The sequence below is a fragment of the Macaca mulatta genome, chromosome 20 (assembly GCF_049350105.2).
Source record: "Macaca mulatta isolate MMU2019108-1 chromosome 20, T2T-MMU8v2.0, whole genome shotgun sequence".
Taxonomy (NCBI): Eukaryota; Metazoa; Chordata; class Mammalia; order Primates; family Cercopithecidae; genus Macaca; species Macaca mulatta.
This window is the reverse complement of record NC_133425.1, coordinates 85200641-85221825: the sequence shown is the minus strand read 5'-3', so window position 1 is coordinate 85221825 and position 21185 is coordinate 85200641. Positions and strand designations below refer to the sequence as shown.

Genomic DNA, 21185 nt, shown 5'->3' with positions numbered 1-21185 from the left:
TTTTTTTTTTTTAAGACAGTCTCTTGTTGCCCAGGCTGGAGTACAGTGGCACAATTTTGGCTCACTGCAGCCTCCACCTCCTGGTTTCAAGTGATTGTCCTGCCTCAGCCTCCTGAGTAGCTGGGATCACAGGCGCACGCCACCACACTCAGCTAATTTTTGTATTTTTAGTAGAGATGGGGTTTCGCCATGTTGGCCAGGATGGTCTCAATCTCCTGACCTTGTGATCCACCTGCCTCAGCCTCCCAAAGTGCTGGGATTACAGGTGTGAGCAGCTGCGCCTGGCCAATTTATATATATATATATATATATATATATACACACACATATATATATATATATATATATATTTATTTATTTGAGATGGAGTTTCGCTCTTGTTGCCCAGGCTGGAGTACAATGGTGTTATCTCGGCTCACCGCAACCTCCGCCTCCCGGGTTCAAGCGATCCTCCTGCGTCAGCCTCCCCAGTAGCTGGGATTACAGGCGTGCACCACCACGCCCAGCTAATTTTCGTATTTTTAGTTGAGACGGGGTTTTGCCATGCTGGCCAGAATGGTCTCAAACTCCCAACCTCAGGTGATCTGCCTGCCTCAGCCTCCCAAAGTGCCAGGATTACAGGCGGGAGCCACCACGCCTGGCCCAATTTTGCCTATTTTTAATGACATGAACTAAACATTTTTCTTAGTATTATTCATTAAAATTAACAAAGATTCATGTTTCGAATTTGGAAATCACCAAAAATTGAATGGGAGAAATAGAAATAATTTATAATTTCACTGGCAGGGATAATCACCGGTGGTATTTTGTGGTCTAGTGCTTTAGATATTAATATGTGATTAATACGACATATTTTGAAACAGTGCTATTTAAATCTATAGATTTTTAAATCTTTTCTAAACATGGACTCATAGTGTACACAGTATTTATAATTTATTTAAATTTAATATGTTTTTATTTTATAACAGGTTTGGGGATTGTAATCTTGAATTAGTTCAAGCCATAGCTGACTTGGTTTTATTGTTTTCCTGTGATCCAGAGCAGATAAAATCCCCCCATCTCTGTACTCCACCTACTGCCAGGCCTGCTCCGCTGCTGAAGAGAAGCCGGGAGGTGAGTTCCTGGGCCGCTGCCCCGCTGGGACTCGTGCTTTTCCGCTTTCCTGACCTTGAGCGTCTCTGGTGCAGCAAAGCCCGAGTGAGCTGGGGGGTGGCCGTGCCGGCTCGGGCTGGTGCTGTGGGTGCAGGGTCCGCCCACCACGCTGACGCCAGGGCCAGCCGTGGCACAGGCTCTTACCTGGGGGTCCTGAAGAATCCCTCAGCCCCTTCTGGAAAGGAGTGTGTGTCCTGCGCAGCCCCACTTTGTCGTTCGTCATCTTCCCGTGGGCCGCGCTGAGGTGTGTTTGTGCTTCAGACTCGGGTGCGCTCTCAGCGGCCACCGCGGGGCCCGCAGCGCCGGCTCCAGCCTGTTGCAGGGAGAGTCACGCAGCACTTTTCTGTTGCGCAGTTCGGGTAGGAGCAGACGGCAGGCTCTGGCCTCTGGGGAGCAGCGGTGCAGCTGTCGGTCAGATCCAGGCCCTCACTGGGAGTCCGTGAAGGCTGCACGGGCAGCAGTGGGAGGTGCCACCATGAGGCTGGTTTTTCTTGCAGTGTGGCTTTGTCTCCAGCAGAAGCCAGCACCTGCCTGTGGGAGCCGCTCAGCGCTGAAGGCGTAGATCTGAGGCTGCTGTGTCCGTGTGGGCTTTTTTTTTTTTTTTTTGAGACAGAGTCTCGCCCTGTGGCCTGTGGACTGCAGCAGAGTCATCTCGGCTCGCTGAAACCTCCGCCCCCTGGGTTCAAGCAGTTCTCCTGCCTCAGCCTCCCTAATAGCTGGGATTATAGGCGCGCATTACTGCGCCTTGCTAGTTTTTGTATTTTTAGTAGAGGCGGGATTTCGCCAAGTTGGACAAGCTGGTCGCGAACTGACCTCAAGTGATCCTCCTGCCTCGGCCTCTCAAAGTGCTGGGATTACAGGCGTGAGCCACCGTGCCCGGCCCCCTGTGTGTTCTTCTAGCTCCCATTCCACCTGCAGGGCCGGGGAGGCTGGATGAGACTCTTTTAATGAGCTACAGGCCTGTTTTAAGTTCTGTTTGCCAAAGCTCCTTTTTTCAATAAGCTTAGAAAATTTCCAGCAGCCATAGAGACCCAGGAAACTTCAATGGGCAAAGAACAAAGGTCCCTGACCCACCCCCTTTTTTTTTTTTTTTTTTTTTTTTGGTTGGTGGTTTATTTCAGACGGAGTCTCACTCAGTCGCCCAGGCTGGAGTGCAGTTGCACGATCCCTGCTCACTGCAAGCTCCGCCTCCCGGGTTCACACCGTTCTCCTGCCTCAACCTCCCAAGTAGCTGGGACTACGGGTGCCGCCACTACGCCCGGCTAGTGTTTTGTGTTTTCAGTAGAAACGGGGTTTCACCGTGTTAGCCAGGATGGTCTTGATCTCCTGACCTTGTGATTCCCCTGTCTCGGCCTCCCAGAGTGCTGGGATTACAGGCGTGAGCCACTGTGCTCGCCGACTCCCCCTCCCCCGCCCCCGTTTTTACCAGCATTGAAACCGCTCTGTCGTGCTGGGGAATGCTATAGGGGCCGCAGGGCAGTGTACCCTGTGCTGTGAGGCGTTTGCTTCTCTTAAGAGGTGTTCTCCTTCCCCCTGGGTCCTCCTTCCCCTGGGGTCCACTTGTTCTTAGCTTTTGGTGGCTTCCAGAATGGTTTCTAATGATTTGTCTGATAGGGCTTATGCACAGGCTCTAGAGCCTATGATTTCTGGTTTCATTTTGGGTGTGACTGCATAGCAGTGCATTGTCATGCTTGTGTCTTCTCCAGCAAGCCCAGAACGTGAAGGTTTTTTACTGTAAAAACACATGCAGTGTATCTTCCTTTTTATATTGAAAGTGGTGGCCAGGCACAGTGGCTCATACCTGTAATCTCAGCACTTTGAGGCAGATCATGAGGTCAGGAGATGGAGACCGTCTTGGCCAACATGGTGAAATCCCGCCTCTACTAAAAATACAAAAAATTAGCTGGACATGGTGGCACGTGCCTGTAATATTACCCAGCTACTCGGGAGGCTGAGGCAAGAGGATGGCTTGAACCCGGGAGGCAGAGGTTGCAGTGAGCCGAGATCGAGCAGTGCACTCCAGCCTGGCGACAGAGGAAGTCTGTCTCAAAAAAAAAAAAAAAAAAAGGGGATTGAGGAACCAGGGGACTAAATGGTCACCTATCCGTGATCCTGTCCCTACCCTCGCCAGCCCCCGACGCTCCTTGTTTTCCTTGATGTGTATGCTTTTCACAGTGGTGGAGTGGTATTAATGGTGCACACAGAACCACTTTTTTTCTTAAACTTGTTTATAAATGTAATTTTTTTTTTTTTTTTTTTTTTTGAGGCGGAGTCTTGCTCTGTCGCCCAGGCTGGAGTGCAGTGGCGCGATCTCGGCTCACTGCAAGCTCCGCCTCCCGGGTTCCCGCCATTCTCCTGCCTCAGCCTCCCGAGTAGCTGGGACTACAGGCGCCGCCACCACGCCCGGCTAATTTTTTTGTATTTTTTTAGTGGAGATGGGGTTTCATTGTGTTAGCCAGGATGGTCTCGATCTCCTGACCTCGTGATCCGCCCGCCTCGGCCTCCCAAAGTGCTGGGATTACAGGCTTGAGCCACCGCGCCCGGCCTATAAATGTAATTTTTTATTAAACTTGTTTATAAATGTAATTTCCAATGTGGTGGCATCCAGCATCAGGGAGAACACAGCATTTACCTCCTCAGAGACTCCCAGTCACTCTGTCTGCCACACACAGCAGCTTGGAAGTGCACAGCTCTGTATTTGACTGTGTGAAGTTTCTGTTTTTGCAGTGAAGAGTCCTGTTGAGTGTCTTTGCATCTGGTCTCCTCCTTCTTCCCACAGATGCAGCTCTGGGAGTGAGGGCAGAACCCAGCTCTGCTGAGGAGCCCCTGGAACAGCTCACGGCTGCACTGGTAGAGCTCAGATCCTCCATGACAGACCCCAGCCAGAGTGACGGTGAGGACGGATGGGGGCTTACGCTGTGCCTCGTGTGCACAGCCCGTGGTTGGGGCTCTGTGGCTGGGCCATTTTCCCCGTAGTGATGTCAGGCTAGTAGTCCAGTATTTGGTGGTGAAGACTGACCCCGGGCTGGTGGGTGTGGAACCTTTTTTGAGACAAGGTGGAAGGCTGGTCCTACTCAGGCCGTCACAGACCCTTGGCAGAAGATGAACATTCTGCTAGTTGCATCTGAGTAGGACGGATGATGATGGAGAAGAAACTGCAGTGGCTAGGATATGTGTTTTCCCTTGTCCTGACTGCCAGGGTAGATGCCACATAGACACACGGGCTCTCTGCCCTGTGATCCTGACTGCCAGGGTAGATGCCACATGGACACACGGGCTCTCTGCCCTGTGATCCTGACTGCCAGGGTAGATGCCACATGGACACACGGGCTCTCTACCCTGTGATCCTGACTGCCAGGGTAGATGTCACATGGACACGCGGGCTCTCTGCCCTGTGATCCTGTTTCCATGTGACAGTTTTCTGTGAAATGTTCATCATGGATTGAGAACATGCAGTTTATTTTTTCTTTTTTTTTGAGACAGAGTCTCACTCTGTCGCCCAGGCTGGAGTGCAGTGGAGCCATCTCGGCTCACTGCAAACTCTGCCTCCCTGGTTCTTGCCATTCTCCTGCATCAGCCTCCTGAGTAGCTGGGACTACAGGCGCTGCCACAACGACCGGCTAATTTTCTTGTATTTTTAGTAGACGGGGTTTCACCGTGTTAGCCAGGATGGTCTAGATCTCCTGACCTCGTGATCCGCACGCCTCAGCCTCCCAAAGTGCTGGGATTACAGGCATGAGCCACCGCACCCGGCCCGCAAGCCATATTTTTAATTGAGTAACTTGCATAGATTTTTATTATGAATTGATTTTATTTGAACTGAGAGAAGCTCATGGAGGCAATTTTTTTTTTTTGAGACAGAGTCTCATGCTTATTGCCCAGGCTAGAGTGCAGTGGCGCAATCTTGGCTTACTGCAACCTCCGTCTTCTGGGTTCAAGCAATTCTCCTGCCTCAGCCTCCCAAGTAGCTGGGATTACAGGCGCCTGCCCCCATGCCTGGCTAATTTTTTGTATTTTTTAGTAGAGACAGGTTTTACTATGTTGGCCAGGCTGGTCTCAAACTCCTGACCTCAGGTGATCCACTCGTCTTGGCCTTCCAAATTGCTGGGATTTCAGTGTGAGCCACTATATATATATATATTTTTTTTTTTTTTTGATATGGAGTCTCGCTCTGTCGCCCAGGCTGTAGTGCAGTGGCGCAATCTCCACTCATCCCAGGTTCACGCCATTCTCCTGCCTCAGCCTCCCATGTAGCTGGGACTACAGGCGCCCGCCACCACACCCGGCTAATTTTTGTATTTTTAGTAGAGACGGGGTTTCACCGTGTTAGCCAGGATGGTCTCGATCTCCTGACCTCGTGATCCACCAGTCTCGGCCTCCCGAAGTGCTGGGATTGCAGGCGTGAGCCACCATGCCCGGCATTGTTTTTTTTTGAGACGCATTCTTGCTCTGTTGCCCAGGCTGGAGTGCAGTGGCACAATCTCGGCTCACTGCAAGCTCTGCGTGGAGGCAATGTTCACAAAACTGTTAGCACTGGCTGGGGCTGCAGTGCCTCGATAGCCTTTACTCAGACCAAGTGCACCAATTCCTAAGTGTAGCCTTTCAGTGATGTGCTTGTGCAGAGTGTGGGGGACATTGAGGAAAAGTTCTAGGGCTTAAGCAAGAGGTTGACAAATGTCAGGTGAGTCCTGTTTCTAAAAGCAAAGTGGTGTTCACCTTCAAATGATGGAGTTGGGCTGTGTGTGGCCCATTACCCTGGGCCAACATGGAGCCTCCGGCACGTGCTTAGACACACGTGGTGTCTGGAGGGCTGGCATGGGATTTCACATGGGGAGCATAGAAAGTGGAGGTTCACGTTGGTGAATGAACATGTCCGCCTCTCAGCTGATCAGAAGAAGGTAGTGGATGGCTTCTGCCCCATTTGCCATGACACATGCTCCACCACAAGGACTGCAAGCCACCTGCAGGGCAACTGGGGGATGTGTGCAGCCAGCAGGGTCCGTGGAATCGCACTTGATGGGAGGCGGAGCTCTCTAGGCCACAGCTGCCTCCCTCCTGTCAGGGTTCCCATCATCCCTAACTAGTTTCTCCATTTGCAGTTATATCGGCACAGGTGGCAGTGATTTCTGAAAGACTGAGGGCTGCCCTGGGCCACAATGAGGATGACAGCAGCGCTGAGATATCAAAGATTCAGCTCAGCATCAACGCGCCGAGACTGGAGCCACGGGAATACACGGTAGGTGTGGGGGCTCAGAACGAAGTAGGGGGTCTTTACCATTTTCCATTAGGCAGAAGCAGTAGACTCAAGGAGCCTTCTCTCATTTTCTGTTTGACTTGCTCAGTTAGTGTGGTATCAGGTGTTCAGGGCCAGGCAGCAGTCTACCAGGGTCAGCCACCCTAGTCTGTTTGTGTATGAAGAGCTCCTTTTACATTTTATTTATTTATTTAGTTTTGGAGACAGGGTCTTGCTTTGTTGCCCAGGCTGGAGTGCAGTGGTACAATCATGGCTCACTGCAGCCTCGACCCCCTGGGCTCAAGTGATCCTCTTGTCTCAGCCTCCCAAGTAGCTGGGACTACAGGCATGCATCACCACACCTGGCTAATTTTTGCATTTTTTGTACAGATGGGGTTTCTCTGTGTTGCCTCGACTGGTGTAGAAGTCCTGAGGTCAAGTGATCTGTCTGCCTCGGCCTCTCAAAGTGTTGGGATTATAGGCATGAGCCACTGTGCTTGGCCTCTTTTTTTTCTTTTTTTGGAGACTGAGTCTTGCTCTGTTGCCCAGGCTGGAGTGCAGTGGCGTGATCTCGGCTCACTGCAACCTCCACCTCCTGGGCTCAAGCAGTTCTCCTGCCTCAGCTTCCTGGGTAGCTGGGATTACAGGTGCATACCACTATGCCCAGCTGATTTTTGTATTTTTAGTAAAGACTGGGTTTCATCCTGTTGACCAGCTTGGGCTCAGCTGCCTCTTTAGAACATGCAACAGAGGCTGTTTGTGGCCCCAGAACCTAAGATATTTTTCTGGTGCCTTACACACAAGGTTTGCCAATCCTGCCCGCTGCTATAGAATTTTGTGCTTGGCAATTACATGAGGGCTGCTGTTCCCAGGATTGGGGAATGGGGGCCTGGATACCAGTTTGCATCGTAATGTGCCCTCCAAACATAAGGCTGTTTTGGAGTTCTGTTTGCAAAGCAGAATTGCGATGTCTGTGGCGGGAGAACTGGCCGGCTTCCTTCCTGCTGCTCCCGTCCCCGGGATGCTGCGCTCACAAGAACCGTGTCTCCACAGGCTGTGGACCTCCTGCTGACGTCTTTCTGTCAGAACCTGATGGCAGCCTCCAGTGTCGCTCCCCCGGAGAGGTGAAGGCGCAGGCGGCTTCCTGGGTGGTGGGGCTCCTCTGGGTGCCGCCTCCTGCTGGCCAGGGCTGCAGGCCAGCGACGCATGAGCTCATCTCCACAGGAGCACGCGGCGAGGCTGAGTTTCATCAAATAGGTCGCAGCAGAAGTTGGGAAGCACTGCAGAAGATGGGTTGTCTTCCAGAAAGACTGTTATTTTGGGGAACAACTTGGCTGTTTCTTGGGCCGCTGGTGCCTGGGTTAGCTGTTGTAGGGATGTGCAGGACTGAATGGCCAGTACTGATGGTTTTGCGGCTGTCCCTGCAGGCAGGGCCCCTGGGCTACCCTCTTCATGAGGACCATGTGTGGATGCGTGCTCCCTGCAGTGCTCACCCGGCTCTGCCAGCTGCTCCATCACCAGGTGAGGCTCTGCTTCACGGGGCCACCCTTGGGGGCCCACTCTGAGGGCCAGGCTGCTGCTTCCCGGCTTGTCTTCAGTGCCTTGGAAAATTCCAGCTGGGAAGAGGGCAGTCTGCTCTGCCACCCTTGTTCTCGTTGCAGGGCCCAAGCCTGAGTGCCCCACATGTGCTGGGATTGGCTGCCCTGGCCGTGCACCTGGGTGAGTCCAGGTCTGCGCTCCCGGAGGTGGATGTGGGTCCTTCTGCCACTGATGCTGGCCTTCCTGTCCCTGCACTCTTTGATAGCCTCCTGACCTGTAGGACGAGGGATTCCTTGCTCTTCTGCCTGAAGTGAGCTGTTCTTCCACAGTTGTGTCTTCTCTCCTCTCTCTAGAAAAGTGATGCATGCTCGTTTGATAAAATGGAAGAGACAGACATGCAGACGTACCACCCAAAGATAACCACTTTTTAGCATTTTGGTGTATATCCTTCCAGAATTTTATCTGTCATATGTTTATAATATGTATGCATTTGTTTCTTTGTTCATAAAAATGAGATCATACTGTACTAAGCTGCTGAAATTAATAGTAGATAGTAACTGTCTACATCGTTAAGCATTCTTTGATGTCCTGGTGAGAGCTGCTTTGTTTTGTCTTGGGGTTGTCTGGCCCTTGGTTGGACCAGCTTCCTCTCGTCAGGTTCTTCGGCACCCCGTGGTGAGCAGCTTCCCAGTGTGTACATGTACACTTCAGGCTATTTCTCTAGGGCTCAGCAGATGGGGCCATGTGCTGAGGTGAGGAAGGACCCTGTGGTGGAGAATGGTCTGCTCAGGGCCTCAAGGGCTCCCTGCAGCTGCCACGCAGAGGCAGAGGCCAGGACAGAAGGCTGGGAGACTCCAGTGGTCATTGCTCTCTGGGGCTTGGCTTGCAGCTCCTGGGTCTCTTGGGCAGAGGAATCCGAGGTTGGGACAGAAGCCCTGTTGTGATGCCGGAGACCCTGTGAGGAAAGGGGAGAGCTGGCATTATGACAGGGTCTGAACAACAGAGAACTTAGAAGAGGCTCAAGAAATGTACGTGGAGCAAGGAGAGGAAGTCAGATGGCAGCTGTGTGGATCCCACACCCTCAGACGTGGGCCATGGGGAACAGGCAGTGGGTACTCCGGGGGTTCAGAGCCCCTCCCAGGCGCTTGGCCCCACCAAATAGTCCCCACTCACCCCAGGCCCCAAACACTGAGTGCTGGGTATTGGCATGAGAGGCACACGGCCGATGGAGAAGTTGGGAGCTGGTGAGGAGGGAGGCGTCTAGGTGACTTGGGGGAGACAGGGCCATCCCCTTTCAGGAACACAGAGATGCCGCAGGATATATATCCAAGTGAAGAAAGCAAAATACTGAACTCTGTCTCAGATGCTACTTTTTGCATAAGAAAGGGAGAATGAAATATATATTTGGTGTTTTCAGTTTTTTTTCTGTTTTTTTTTTTTTTGAGACAGAGTCTCACTCTATCGTCTAGGCTAGAATGCAGTAGCATGATCTTGGCTCACTGCAACCTCCGCCTCCCGGGTTCAAGCAGTTCTTGTGCCTCAGCTTCTTGAGTAGCTGAGACTACAGGTGTACACCACCACGCCCAGCTAGTTTATATATTTTTAGTAGAGATGGGATTTTGCCTTGTTGGCCAGGCTGGTCTTAAACTCCTGACCTCGGGTGATCTGCCCACCTTGGACTTCCAAAGTGTTAGGATTACAGGCGTGAGCATCACGCCCAGCTCAAATATGCATCTGAAAAACAGAAACATTAGACCCCTAAGAACACCATGACAGTGCTTTGGCATCTCCATTGCCTCATGGAGTCTCACTCTGACGTTCTTGGTTACAAGTGAGAATTTTTCACATGGGTATTACTGTAGGTACGTATGTTGAGTAAATGAGACATTTCTTGCTGAGTCCCCCAGGCTGAAGTGATCCTCCCGCCTCAGCTTCCCAGTAGCTGAAACCACAGGCACATACCCGCACACCCAGCTAGTGAGAGATAGGGTCTCACTATGTTGCCCAAGCTGGTCCTGAACTTCTGGGTTTAAGTGATCCCCTGAGCTGTGATTGTGCCACTGCACTCCAGCCTGGGCATCAGAGTAAGGCCCTGTATCAAAGAAAAAATAAACCAAGGATTGGGCCAGGCACAGTGGCTAACGCTATAATCCCAGCACTTTGAGAGGCTGAGGTGGGCAGATCACTTGAGGTCAGGAGTTTGAGACCAGCCTGGCCAACATGGTGAAACCTCGTCTCTACTAAAAAAATTTAAAAATTGACTGGGTGCGGTGACTCATGTCTGTAATCCCAGCACTTTGGGAGGCCAAGGTGGGTGGATCGCGAAGTCAGGAGATCGAGACCATCTTGGCTAACACAGTGAAACCCCATCTCTACTAAAAATACAAAAAAATTAGCTGGGCATGGTGGCGGGTGCCTGTAGTCCCAGCTACTCGGGAGGCTGAGGCAGGAGAATTGCTTGAAGCTGGAAGGCAGAGCTTGCAGTGAGCCGAAATCACACCGCTCCACTCTGGCCTGGCAACAAAGCGAGACTCTGTCTCAAAAAAACAAAAAACAATAACAGCAACAACGAAAAAATTAGTTGGGCACAGTGGGAGAGCCTATAATCCCATCTACCTGAGAGGCTGAGGCAGGAAAATCACTTGAACCCAGAGGCAGAGATTGCAGTGAGCCCAGGTGGTGCCACTGCACTCCAGCCTGAGCAACAGAGCGAGACTCAGTCTCAAAACAAACAGACCAAAAAACCAAGGACCAATGCTCAGGTCATCCAGTTTAGAATGCACTAAACTCAGTTTTGTGAAGTTGAAAGTAACTTTTTCCTTCATCCCTTATTTTGTATGGATAACATTTATATGTTATAATTTCTGTTTTCAGATTTTGTACAGCGGCAATTTCGTACTCTCTGTGCAAGTTTTCTTCCCAGTCACGAGATATTTTGCACAGCTGCTTATCTCCAGGCCTTATTAAAAAGGTGGGTTCAGTCATTTCCTATTTTTCCATTCTGCTGTACGTTTCAGGTTTACGCAGCTTTCAGACCGGAAGGCCGAGGTCTGCTGCCGCCTCATGCCCATCTCAGGGGCAGCTCCTGAGTCAGGCTGGCTGTCATGGCCACCTCTACTGTCTGCTTGGGCAGCCTGACTGCTGAGCGCTGCCTTTTCTTCTGTTCTCTGAGTGTAAAGTGAAGTTGTATGAAGACAGCTACGCGTCTGTAGTTGTAAGGAAATAGATGTTGGTATTTATAGGAGAGATGAATTAAAAGATCAGTATTCATAAAAAGTATCTTTCTCTGGAAAGAAGAATACTCATTTGTCTCGTCTAGTAAATGTTCCTTACATTGTTCAGAAAAAGGAATTTTTTTTTTTTTTAAAAGATGGAGTGTTGCTCTGTAGCCCAGGCTGGAGTGCAGTGGTGCGATCTCGGCTCACTGCAGCCTCCACTTCCCAAGTTCAAGCAGTTCTCCTGCCTCAGCTTCCCAAGTGGGTGGAATTACAGGCACCTGCCACCACGCCCAGCTAATTGTTTTATATATTTTTTAGTGTGACAGTTTCACCATGTTGGCCAGATTGGTTTCAAACTCCTGACCTCAAGTGATCCGCCCACCTTGGCCTCCCAAAGTGCTAGGATTACAGGCATGAGCCACCGCGCCCGGCCCAGACAAAGGAATTTAAAGATGAGCATTGGAGGCCGGGCGCGGTGGCTCAAGCCTGTAATCCCAGCACTTTGCGAGGCCGAGACGGGCGGATCACAAGGTCAGGAGATCGAGACCACCCTGGCTAACACGGCGAAACCCCGTCTCTACTAAAAACACACAAAAAAAATTAGCCGGGCGAGGTGGCGGCGCCTGTGGTCCCAGCTACTCGGGAGGCTGAGGCAGGAGAATGGCGGGAACCCGGGAGGCGGAGCTTGCAGTGAGCTGAGATCTGGCCACTGCACTCCAGCCTGGGCGACAGAGCGAGACTCCGTCTCAAAAAAAAAAAAAAAAAAAAAAGATGAGCATTGGAAACCCTGAATGTCAAAAGCAAAGGTGAAATGGCACTGAAACCAGTGTTGTCCTTTTATAGGATTTTAATGAACGCCTCAAGTATAAAATAGTGGTTTTTAGGCTGGGCTTGGTGGCTCACACCTGTAATCCCAACACTTTGGGAGGCCAGCGTGGGTGGATCATCAGGTCGAGAGATTGAGATCAACCTGACTGACATGGTGAAACCCCGTCTCTACTAAAAATACAAAAATTAGCTGGGCGAGGTGGCGCATGCCTGTAATCCCAGCTACTTGGAAGGCTCAGGCAGGAGAATGGCTTGAACCAGGGAGGCGGAGCTTGCCAGTGAGCCGAGATTGCACCACTGCCCTCCAGCCTGGGCGACAGAGCGAGACTCCGCCTTTAATAAATAAATAAATAAATAAATAAATAGTGGTTTTCAACTGCAGGCTTCACATCGGAATCACCTGAGAAGCTTTTGAAACTACAGATTCCTGGCCCCTTTCCAGATAAATTAAGTCAGAATCTGGGAGCAGCCCCTGAGGATCCAGGGTGCACATATTTCCAGTTATTTCCTCTGAGGAACTTTGCCTCTGGTGCCAAGTTTTTAAAGAAAACATGGTGTTGGAGCTTAGGAGAGGGCAACATGGTCCCCACCCAGCGCACTGGGCAGGGACGGCAGTCCGGTTATAAACATGGGAGGCTCTCGTCTCCTCAGGGGCAGAGATGGACACGGTCACGTCCTTGGAGCAGTCCGGTTGTAAACATGGGAGGCTCTCGTCTCCTCAGGGGCAGAGATGGACACGGTCACGTCCTTGGAGCAGTCCGGTTGTAAACATGGGAGGCTCTCGTCTCCTTAGAGGCAGAGATGGACACGGTCACGCAGCACCGATAGCGTGTCTCACTTGTCCAGTGGTGTGCGCTTTTGGTGGCAACGGCATTCCTGGCAAAGGCCTAGAGATGGGCGGTTTCACGACCCAGGACCAAACCAGCCCTACCCCTGGGAGGCAGTTTTGTTCCTGCAATTCTGCTTCCAGACATTTAGCTCAAGGAAACAGTCAGATGGCAGGCACGTCTCTTCCCTGGAGCGCTGTGCGCAGCCATGACCACTGAGGGGCTCTACACGCTCCCAAGGGCTGGACTGAGGTCCCCTGAACGTGAGGTTGTGTGTTGCCCCCTCCCAGGGCCTGGACTGAGGTCCCCTGAACGTGGGGCTGTGTGTGTGGCTTGGCTGTTGATGGTCTGTTTCCACCTGAGCATTGGCTTAACCGCTCCCAGTGAAACTTGCATGATACTGTCTGTTTCAGTTTCAGTTCCTTGTGTTCAGATTGTTCTCAGAGGCCCGACAGCCTCTTTCTCAAGAGGACGCAGCCAGCCTTTCCTGGAGACCCTTGTACCTTCCTTCCGCAGACTGGCAGAGAGCTGCCCTCTCTCTCTGGACACACAGAACCTTCCGAGAGCTGTTGAAAGAGGAAGATGTTCATGTAGGTCACTGTTCCTTCCCCTGCATCGTGCCACATCCTGTGTGTGCAGACTGTCTCCTCAGAGGCAAGAACAGCAGCACCTAGGTGGTTTGATTGGAATCTTGACTGACATCATTGTGGCCTCATGTGCAGCTGTTAAGAAATTATACATGGCCGGGCGCGGTGGCTCAAGCCTGTAATCCCAGCACTTTGGGAGGCCGAGACGGGTGGATCACGAGGTCAGGAGATCGAGACCATCCTGGCTAACACGGTGAAACCCCGTCTCTACTAAAAATACAAAAAACTAGCCGGGCGAGGTGGCGGGCGCCTGTAGTCCCAGCTACTCGGGAGGCTGAGGCAGGAGAATGGCGTAAACCCAGGAGGCGGAGCTTGCAGTGAGCTGAGATCCGGCCACTGCACTCCAGCCCGGGCGACACAGCAAGACTCCATCTCAAAAAAAAAAAAAAAAAAAAAGAAATTATACAGAGACTGGGCACGGTGCTCACACCTGTGATCCCAGCACTGTGGGAGGCCAAGGCAGGTGGATCACCTGAACTCAGGAGTTTGAGACCAGCCCAGGCAGCATGGTGAAACCCCATCTCTACAAAAAAGGCAAAAATTAGTTGGGCGCAGTGGTGTGCACCTGTAGTTCTAGCTGCTTGGGAGGCTGAGGCAGGAGAATCGCTTGAGTCTGGGAGGTGGAGGTTGCAGTGAGCCAAGATCACGCTACTCTACTCCCACCTGGACGACGCAGCGAGACCCTGACTCAAAAAAATAAATAAATAAATACAGAGAAACCCTGCTATACTTTCTGAGTTTCTCCCAACACAAACTTCTTTTTTTATTTTTAGTGATAAATGTTCTTTGAGACAATGTCTGGCTGTGTTCAGTGGTGCAGTCTTGGCTCACTGCAGCCTCTGCAGGTTCAAGCGATTCTCGTGCCTCAGCCTCTCCAGTAGTTGGGACTACAGGCGCCCGCCAGGCGCACAGGAGTGAGCCTAGAGACGCTGAGTGGCGTCTCTAGGTTAGTAGTACAAAAACCTCAAGGTTGTTGTACTACTTTTTCTGCTTTTTTTATTGTTAACTATGTTAGCTACACAAAAGTAAGTATGATGCTGTGTTTTGATGTGAGGAATGATGACCAGGCGCAGTAGAAAAAGAAAAGGAGGCAGTGAATAGCTCTGTGCCCACCAGGGGCTCAGAGGGAATCTTCCTGCATTGCTCCCTTGGCTGTGCCGCATCTGTGGGTGTCCCTGTGCGGAGCTCGGCAGCTTCAGCCTTTACCCAGATAGGAGTGCGCGGCAGGAGTGTTGCTGCTTTTCCTGCAATGTGAGGTTTGGAGATTAGTCCACAAATCAACATATTGAAATTAGTCGGCCGGGCGCGGTGGCTCACGCCTGTAATCCCAGCACTTTGGGAGGCCGAGGCGGGCGGATCACAAGGTCAGGAGATCGAGACCACGGTGAAACCCCGTCTCTACTAAAAATACAAAAAATTAGCCGGGCGCGGTGGCGGGTGCCTGTAGTCCCAGCTACTCAGGAGGCTGAGGCAGGAGAATGGCGTAAACCCAGGAGGCGGAGCTTGCAGTGAGCCGAGATCGCGCCACTGCACTCCAGCCTGGGCGACAGAGCGAGACTCCGTCTCAAAAAACAAAAAACAAAAACAAACGAAATTAGTCCCTGTTGATTCATGGAACTGTTTTAAGATTTACAGACAGGAAACATGTTAACACAAGTCGGATGCCATGGCTCATGCCTACAATCCCAGCACTTTGGTAAACCGAGGCGGAAGGATCACCTGAGCTCAGTTCAAAACCAACCTGGTCAACATAGTGAGACCTTGTCTCTACTAAAATTTTATTTTATTTTATTTTTTGAGACGGAGTCTCACTCTGTCGCCCAGGCTGGAGTGCAGTGGTGCGATCTCAGCTCACTGCAAGCTCCGCCTTCTGGGTTCACGCCATTCTCCTGCCTCAGCCTCTCAAGTAGCTGGGTCTACAGGCACCCGCCACCACGCCCAGCTAATTTTTAGTATTTTTAGTGGAGACGGGGTTTCACCGTGTTAGCCAGGATGGTCTCAATCTCCTGACCTCGTGATCCGCCCATCTCGGCCTCCCAAAGTGCTGGGATTATAGGCGTGAACCATCGTGCCCAGCCCTGTGTGTGTGTGTGTGTGTGTGTGTGTGTGTGTGTGTGTATTTTTAGTAGAGACGGGATTTCACCGTGTTAGCCAGGATGGTCTCGATCTCCTGACCTCATGATCCGCCTACCTCAGCCTCCCAAAGTGCTGGGATTACAGGTAGGAACCACCGTGCTTGGCCTACTAAAAATGTTTTTAAAAAACTTACTTGGTCATGGTGATGTGCACCTGCAGTCCCAGCCATCTGAGAGGCTGAGGGGGAGGATGCTGGAGTCCAGGAGGCAGAGCCAGCCACGAGCTACGATTGTATCACTGCACACACTCCAGCCTGGGCAGCAGACCCTGTTTCCAAAAATAAATGAAGGTATGCTACTGTGAATAGCTGTAGAATGTTGTTGTTTTCTTTTTTCTTTTTTCTTTCTTTTTTTTTTTTTTTTTTTTTGAGACAGAGTCTCACTCTGTCACCCAGGCTGGAGTGCAGTGGCCGGATCTCAGCTCACTGCAAGCTCCGCCTCCCGGATTCACGCCATTCTCCTGCCTCAGCCTCCCGAGTAGCTGGGACTACAGGCGCCTGCCACCTCGCCCGGCTAAGTTTTTGTATTTTTAGTAGAGACGGGGTTTCACTGTGTTACCCAGGATGGTCTCGATCTCCTGACCTCGTGATCCGCCCGTCTCGGCCTCCCAAAGTGCTGGGATTACAGGCTTGAGCCACCGCGCCCGGCCGTTTTCTTTTTTCTTTTTTCTTTTTTTTTCCTTTTTATAGATCTCACTCTGTTGCTTACTGCAGCCTTGACCTCCTGGGCTCAAGCGATCCTTCCGCCCCAGCCTCCCAAGAGGCTGGGACCACACACACGTGTCACCATGCCTGGCTGATTTTTAAATCTTTTGTAGAGACGGGGTCTTGCCATGTTGCCTAGGCTCAAGCAATCTGCTGGCCTCAGCCTCCCAAAGTGCTGGGATTACAGGCATGAGCCACTGTACCCAGGCAATTTTTAAATGAGATGGGGTCTTACTATGTTGCCCAGACTAAAATAGCCGTTTTATACTTGGAAATAAAGGATTACAGTGCTAACATCTTTGTGCTAGGGAAATCTTGTAAGAAACAATTCTTGACAAAACTAAAGTTTCTTTCCTGTAGAACTCTCAGCTGCAATTTCATTATAACACAGGGACACGGAGGGCTGCGTATGAGATGAAATGACAAACTGTTTTATAAACCTGCGGTGGATTGTGTGTTCTGTCCTCATTGTATTGAATTGCTCCCTTTCTCTCAGTTAACTTACCAAGACTGGTTACACCTGGAGCTGGAAATTCAGCCTGAAGCTGATGCTCTTTCAGATACTGAACGGTATGTGTTGAAAAGAGCTACCCTGGCCGGGCGTGATGGCTCACACCTATAATCCCAGCACTTTGGGAGGCTGAGGCAGGAGGATCTCTTGAATCCAGGAGTTTGAGGTCAGCCTGGGCAACACAGGGAGACTCCATCTCTACAAAAAATAGAAAAGGAATTAGCTGGGCGTGCGGCACATGCCAGTCATCACAGCCAGCTGGGAGGCAGAGCAGGAACACTGCTTGAGCCTGGAAGGCAGAGGGTGCGGCAAGCTGAGATCACACCACTGCACTTTAGCCTGGGCAGCAGAGTGAGATCCGATCTCAAAAGAAAAAGGAGCTTCCCTTTAAAATGTTACACAGTTTTCTACACTGTCTTAAAGCCTACGTTTTGACATTTTATCCTCAATTTAATGTTTTGTTTAACTGTTAATCTTTTTTTTTTTTTTTTTTTGAGACGGAGTCTCGCTCTACCGCCCAGGCTGGAGTGCAGTGGCCGGATCTCAGCTCACTGCAAGCTCCGCCTCCTGGGTTCACGCCATTCTCCTGCCTCAGCCTCCCGAGTAGTTGGGACTACAGGCGCCTGCCACCGCGCCCGGCTAGTTTTTTGTATTTTTTAGTAGAGACGGGGTTTCACTGTGTTAGCCAGGATGGTCTCGATCTCCTGACCTCGTGATCCGCCCGTCTCGGCCTCCCAAAGTGCTGGGATTACAGGCTTAAGCCACCGCGCCCGGCCAACTGTTAATCTTTGAGCACAATTTTAATTGGTTTTTGTTTTGTTTTGTTTTGTTTTTGGTGTCAAGATTTATTAAAGCGAAATTGAACGTAAAGTTTCCATGTGGTGGGAGCACCCGGGAGGGTTGCCCAATTTCAATTGTTATTCCTTTATTTAAGAAACATTTACTGAGCTCCTACCATGTGGTAGACACTTATAGAGTGTTCTAGAAGCAGGGAGTATAGAGGGAAAGAGACAAGGCTGCTCATATGGCACCTGTGTATCGATGAGGGCAGATGTGGCACATCGAGGGCACCCACTTAGACTTCACCCTGCCCTGGCTGGGCTGTGGCTGCTCTCCAGGAGCTGTACACCTGCGTCCTGGCCCTGGCAACACGCAGGTAGACACAGAAGTAGATTAAAGGTAGGAATGAGCTCTGGAGATACCAGACAGGGCCGTGTGAGAGGAAATGACCAGGGAGGAGAAGAGGCTGGTGTGGAGGAGGTGGTGCAGACTTTGAGGAGAGGTGCTGGCCTTGACATGGGGGCACCAGGAAGTGGGTAAATGAAGCACTGAACCCCCCCTAGGTCCCAGGGCTGATGACTGAGACCACTGGAGAGGTCAGTTGTGCTGTTCTGGACATAGGAGTAGGGAGCCCAGAGGGCCCTTGGGTTTGAGGCTGTGGAGTTTAGGGTGGAGGTCAGGGAGAGGGGAATGTGGTCACTGCAGACAGGGAGCGTCCTGCTGGGTACATGAGCCTCGGGGTGCCTGCCACACCCAGACTCAGGAGAGGGTTGGCATCAGCCACCCTGTGTTCCTCGTCCTGGCCGTCAGGGGCCCTCCAGGCACATGCAGCACTGTCTCCTGCGCCTGGATCCTGGCATCCGATTCTGGATGAAACCAATAGAAGTAATAGGAAAAGGAAAACGGGGGCCACAGAAACAACAATTCGCTGCTGCCTGCGGCAAAACGGGCGCCGATGGTTCGGGTTGTGCCAAGCCCGCTCTGCAGGTGCTTCCTCCACACGCTCCCGTTTCTCCTCCTGGCTCCTCTCCGGGGTGGAATCTAAGGAGGTCAGAGGGAGGGACTGGTCTACGTGGGGTCATGAGGACCTCTCCTTACCACTCAGGTCACTGCTACGTGGAAGTCGTGTTGAGATGTGTTCCTGGGATTTTCTTTCTTTTCTCAATTACTTAAGTGATACTTAGATACATTCTGTGCCAGTTCCAGACAGTGTGGGTAGAGCACACACCCCTTAGCACTCATATTTGCATGGTTGCATTTTCCTGGTTTTGGCTCTTTCTGTGTAAATGGATTGCAGTATTGATGGTTCTGTGCACTGCAGATTTGTTTGTTTGTTTGAGACAGGGTCTCACCCTGTTGGCCAGGCTGGAGTACAGTGTTGCAGTTATGGCTCACTGCAGCCTCCCTCTCTAGAGCTCAAGCGATCTGCCTGCCTCAACCTCCTCAGTAGCTGGGACCACAGGCGGGCACCACTATGCCCAGCTAATTTTTTATTTTTGGTAGGAATGGGGTCTCCCTATGTTGGTCATGCTGATGTCAAACTCCTGGGCGCGAGCGATTCTCCCACCTTGGCCTCCTCCCACAGTGCTGGGATTATAGGTGTAGCCACCACAGTTTTGAGTGAGTGTGTCCTTGAGCCCTTTCCTGTCCATATGCACAGAGCCCACAGTCTGGACGCAGGTTGCTTCACCATCCCCTGCCGGTGGGCCTGTGAGTAGCTCAGGTGCCCTCAGGTGACTTGACAGCCTACATTTTTGTGCTTGCCTGTTCTGTTCACCAAGCTCATCCGCTATGTGGCCAGCAGTTACCCAGTGGGATGTCATCCTGAGTGGCCTTTGATCAGTGGAAGGGGGGCGGTTCACAAAGGCCACTCCTGAGACCAGGCCTTTCCCACAGCCCCAGGCACCCCACCCTGCAGACAGTGAGGTCTCATTCCTACTCCAAGGTCCCGAGCCGCCAGTCTCAACCCAGCTCTCACTAGTGCTGTGTGTTCCTTACTGTGGGCCTACTCCCTGGTTATGGGGAACTGCTGGTCGCGAAGCATTTCTCAGAACTGATGTCAGTGTTTGCTGTTCCAGGCAGGACTTCCACCAGTGGGCGATCTATGAGCACTTTCTCCCTAAGTCCTCTGCTTCAGGAGGCTGTGACGGAGACCTGGAGGCTGCGTGTACCGTTCTTGTCAACGCTCTGATGGATTTCCACCACAGGTTAGCAGCACACCCTGTATTAGGGTTCCCTAGAGGAACAGAACTAATAGGATATATACAAAGGGGAGTTTTTGGCCTTGCTGGCCGCCGATTAGATGGTGCCCACCCAGATTAAGGGTGGGTCTGCCTTTCCCAGCCCAGACCCAAATGTGAATCTCCTTTGGTAACACCCTCACAGACACACACCCAGGATCAACATTTTGCATCCTTCAACCCAGTCCAGCCGACACTCAGTGTTAACCGTCACACACCAATGAGGCCTTACTTGAAATCATGGCAGCTCTAAGAATACATTTTTCTCTCACTCCAATTGTGTTATGCAAAGTACACTCGAGCATATCACATGGCAAATCTAAGTCAGTACAAAGTAAAGGCAAGCTTCCTTAATCGGTTGTTTCTTTATGTGTATAGACTTGTTAAGTGCAACAACTTTGGGCCGGGCGTGGTGGCTCACACCTGTAATCCCAGCACTTTGGGAGGCCGAGGTGGGTGGATCCCCTGAGGTTAGGAGTTCGAGACCCAGCCTGCCCAACATGGTAAAACCCCATCTCTACTAAAAATATAAAAATTAGCTGGGCGTGGTGGTGTGCGCCTGTAGGCACAGCTACTTGGGAGGCTGAGGCAGGAGGATTGCTTGAACCCAGGAGGCAGAGGTTGCAGTGAGCCAACTGGGCGACAGAGCAAGACCCGTCTCAAAAAAAAAAAAAATGGCAACAACGTTTTTCTGTTCTGTCACCTGGTATTCAAGGTGAGCAAGTGCGAAGCACAGCACAAATGGCCTAGCAGATACTGGGCCTCTCTCCATCTGAGAGGGATTCTCAGGACAGAGCAGTTCCTGAGGTGGTGCGTCTGGGCCAGAAGGATGGACGGAGTGTACCTGGGGCTGTCCAGGCTTTGTTCCCAGCAGCTCTTGCCTGCAGCTCCAAACTATTGTGTTACAGCTTCAGCATTCAGTACAGATGGCAAGTGTGTATGCACCTTTCCTCCATGTCCCCTGCCTGTGGCAACCAGGAATCCATTTTCTGTTCATGGATTTGCCTTTTTTGCATATTTAATATAAATAGAATCACATAGTATGTGGCCCTTTGTGTCTGGCTTCCTTGGCTGAGCAGAATGTTTCTGAGGCTCATCCGTGTTGTAGCACATATCAGCACACCCTTCCTTCTTATGGCCGACTGACGCTCACAGAAGGTGTGGGGCTGTATCAGCACACCCTTCCTTCTTATGGCCGACTGACGCTCACAGAAGGTGTGGGGGCTGTATCAGCACACCCTTCCTTCTTATGGCCGACTGACGCTCAGAAGGTGTGGGGCTGTATCAGCACACCCTTCCTTCTTATGGCCGACTGACACTCACAGAAGTGTGGGGGCTGCACCAGCACACCCTTCCTTCTTATGGCCGACT

General features: G+C 51.4%; 1 protein-coding gene across 50 annotated transcripts in view; it reads left to right on the top strand.

Annotated features, from left to right (window-relative positions):
* The window catches only part of FANCA (FA complementation group A), an 81787-nt gene that overhangs the window by 42026 nt on the left and 18576 nt on the right, over nucleotides 1-21185 (top strand). For 18 of the 50 annotated variants that reach the window (XR_013412129.1, XR_013412134.1, XR_013412132.1 and 15 more), the window contains 10 exons: nucleotides 1040-1113; nucleotides 3932-4045; nucleotides 6252-6388; nucleotides 7439-7509; nucleotides 7813-7906; nucleotides 8047-8234; nucleotides 10799-10895; nucleotides 13211-13387; nucleotides 16780-16853; nucleotides 19653-19781. Coding sequence is in view for 18 of the 50 variants with exons in the window: in XM_028841257.2 (XP_028697090.2) it covers nucleotides 1040-1113; nucleotides 3932-4045; nucleotides 6252-6388; nucleotides 7439-7509; nucleotides 7813-7906; nucleotides 8047-8234; nucleotides 10799-10895; nucleotides 13211-13387; nucleotides 16780-16853; nucleotides 19653-19781 (1155 nt within the window). In the remaining 32 variants the exon portion in view is untranslated. Of the gene's footprint in view, nucleotides 1-1039; nucleotides 1114-3931; nucleotides 4046-6251; nucleotides 6389-7438; nucleotides 7510-7812; nucleotides 7907-8046; nucleotides 8235-10798; nucleotides 10896-13210; nucleotides 13388-15739; nucleotides 15870-16779; nucleotides 16858-19652; nucleotides 19782-21185 lie in introns of all 50 variants that reach the window. The other 32 variants (XR_013412126.1, XR_013412127.1, XM_077986817.1 and 29 more) reach the window with 9 other exon arrangements.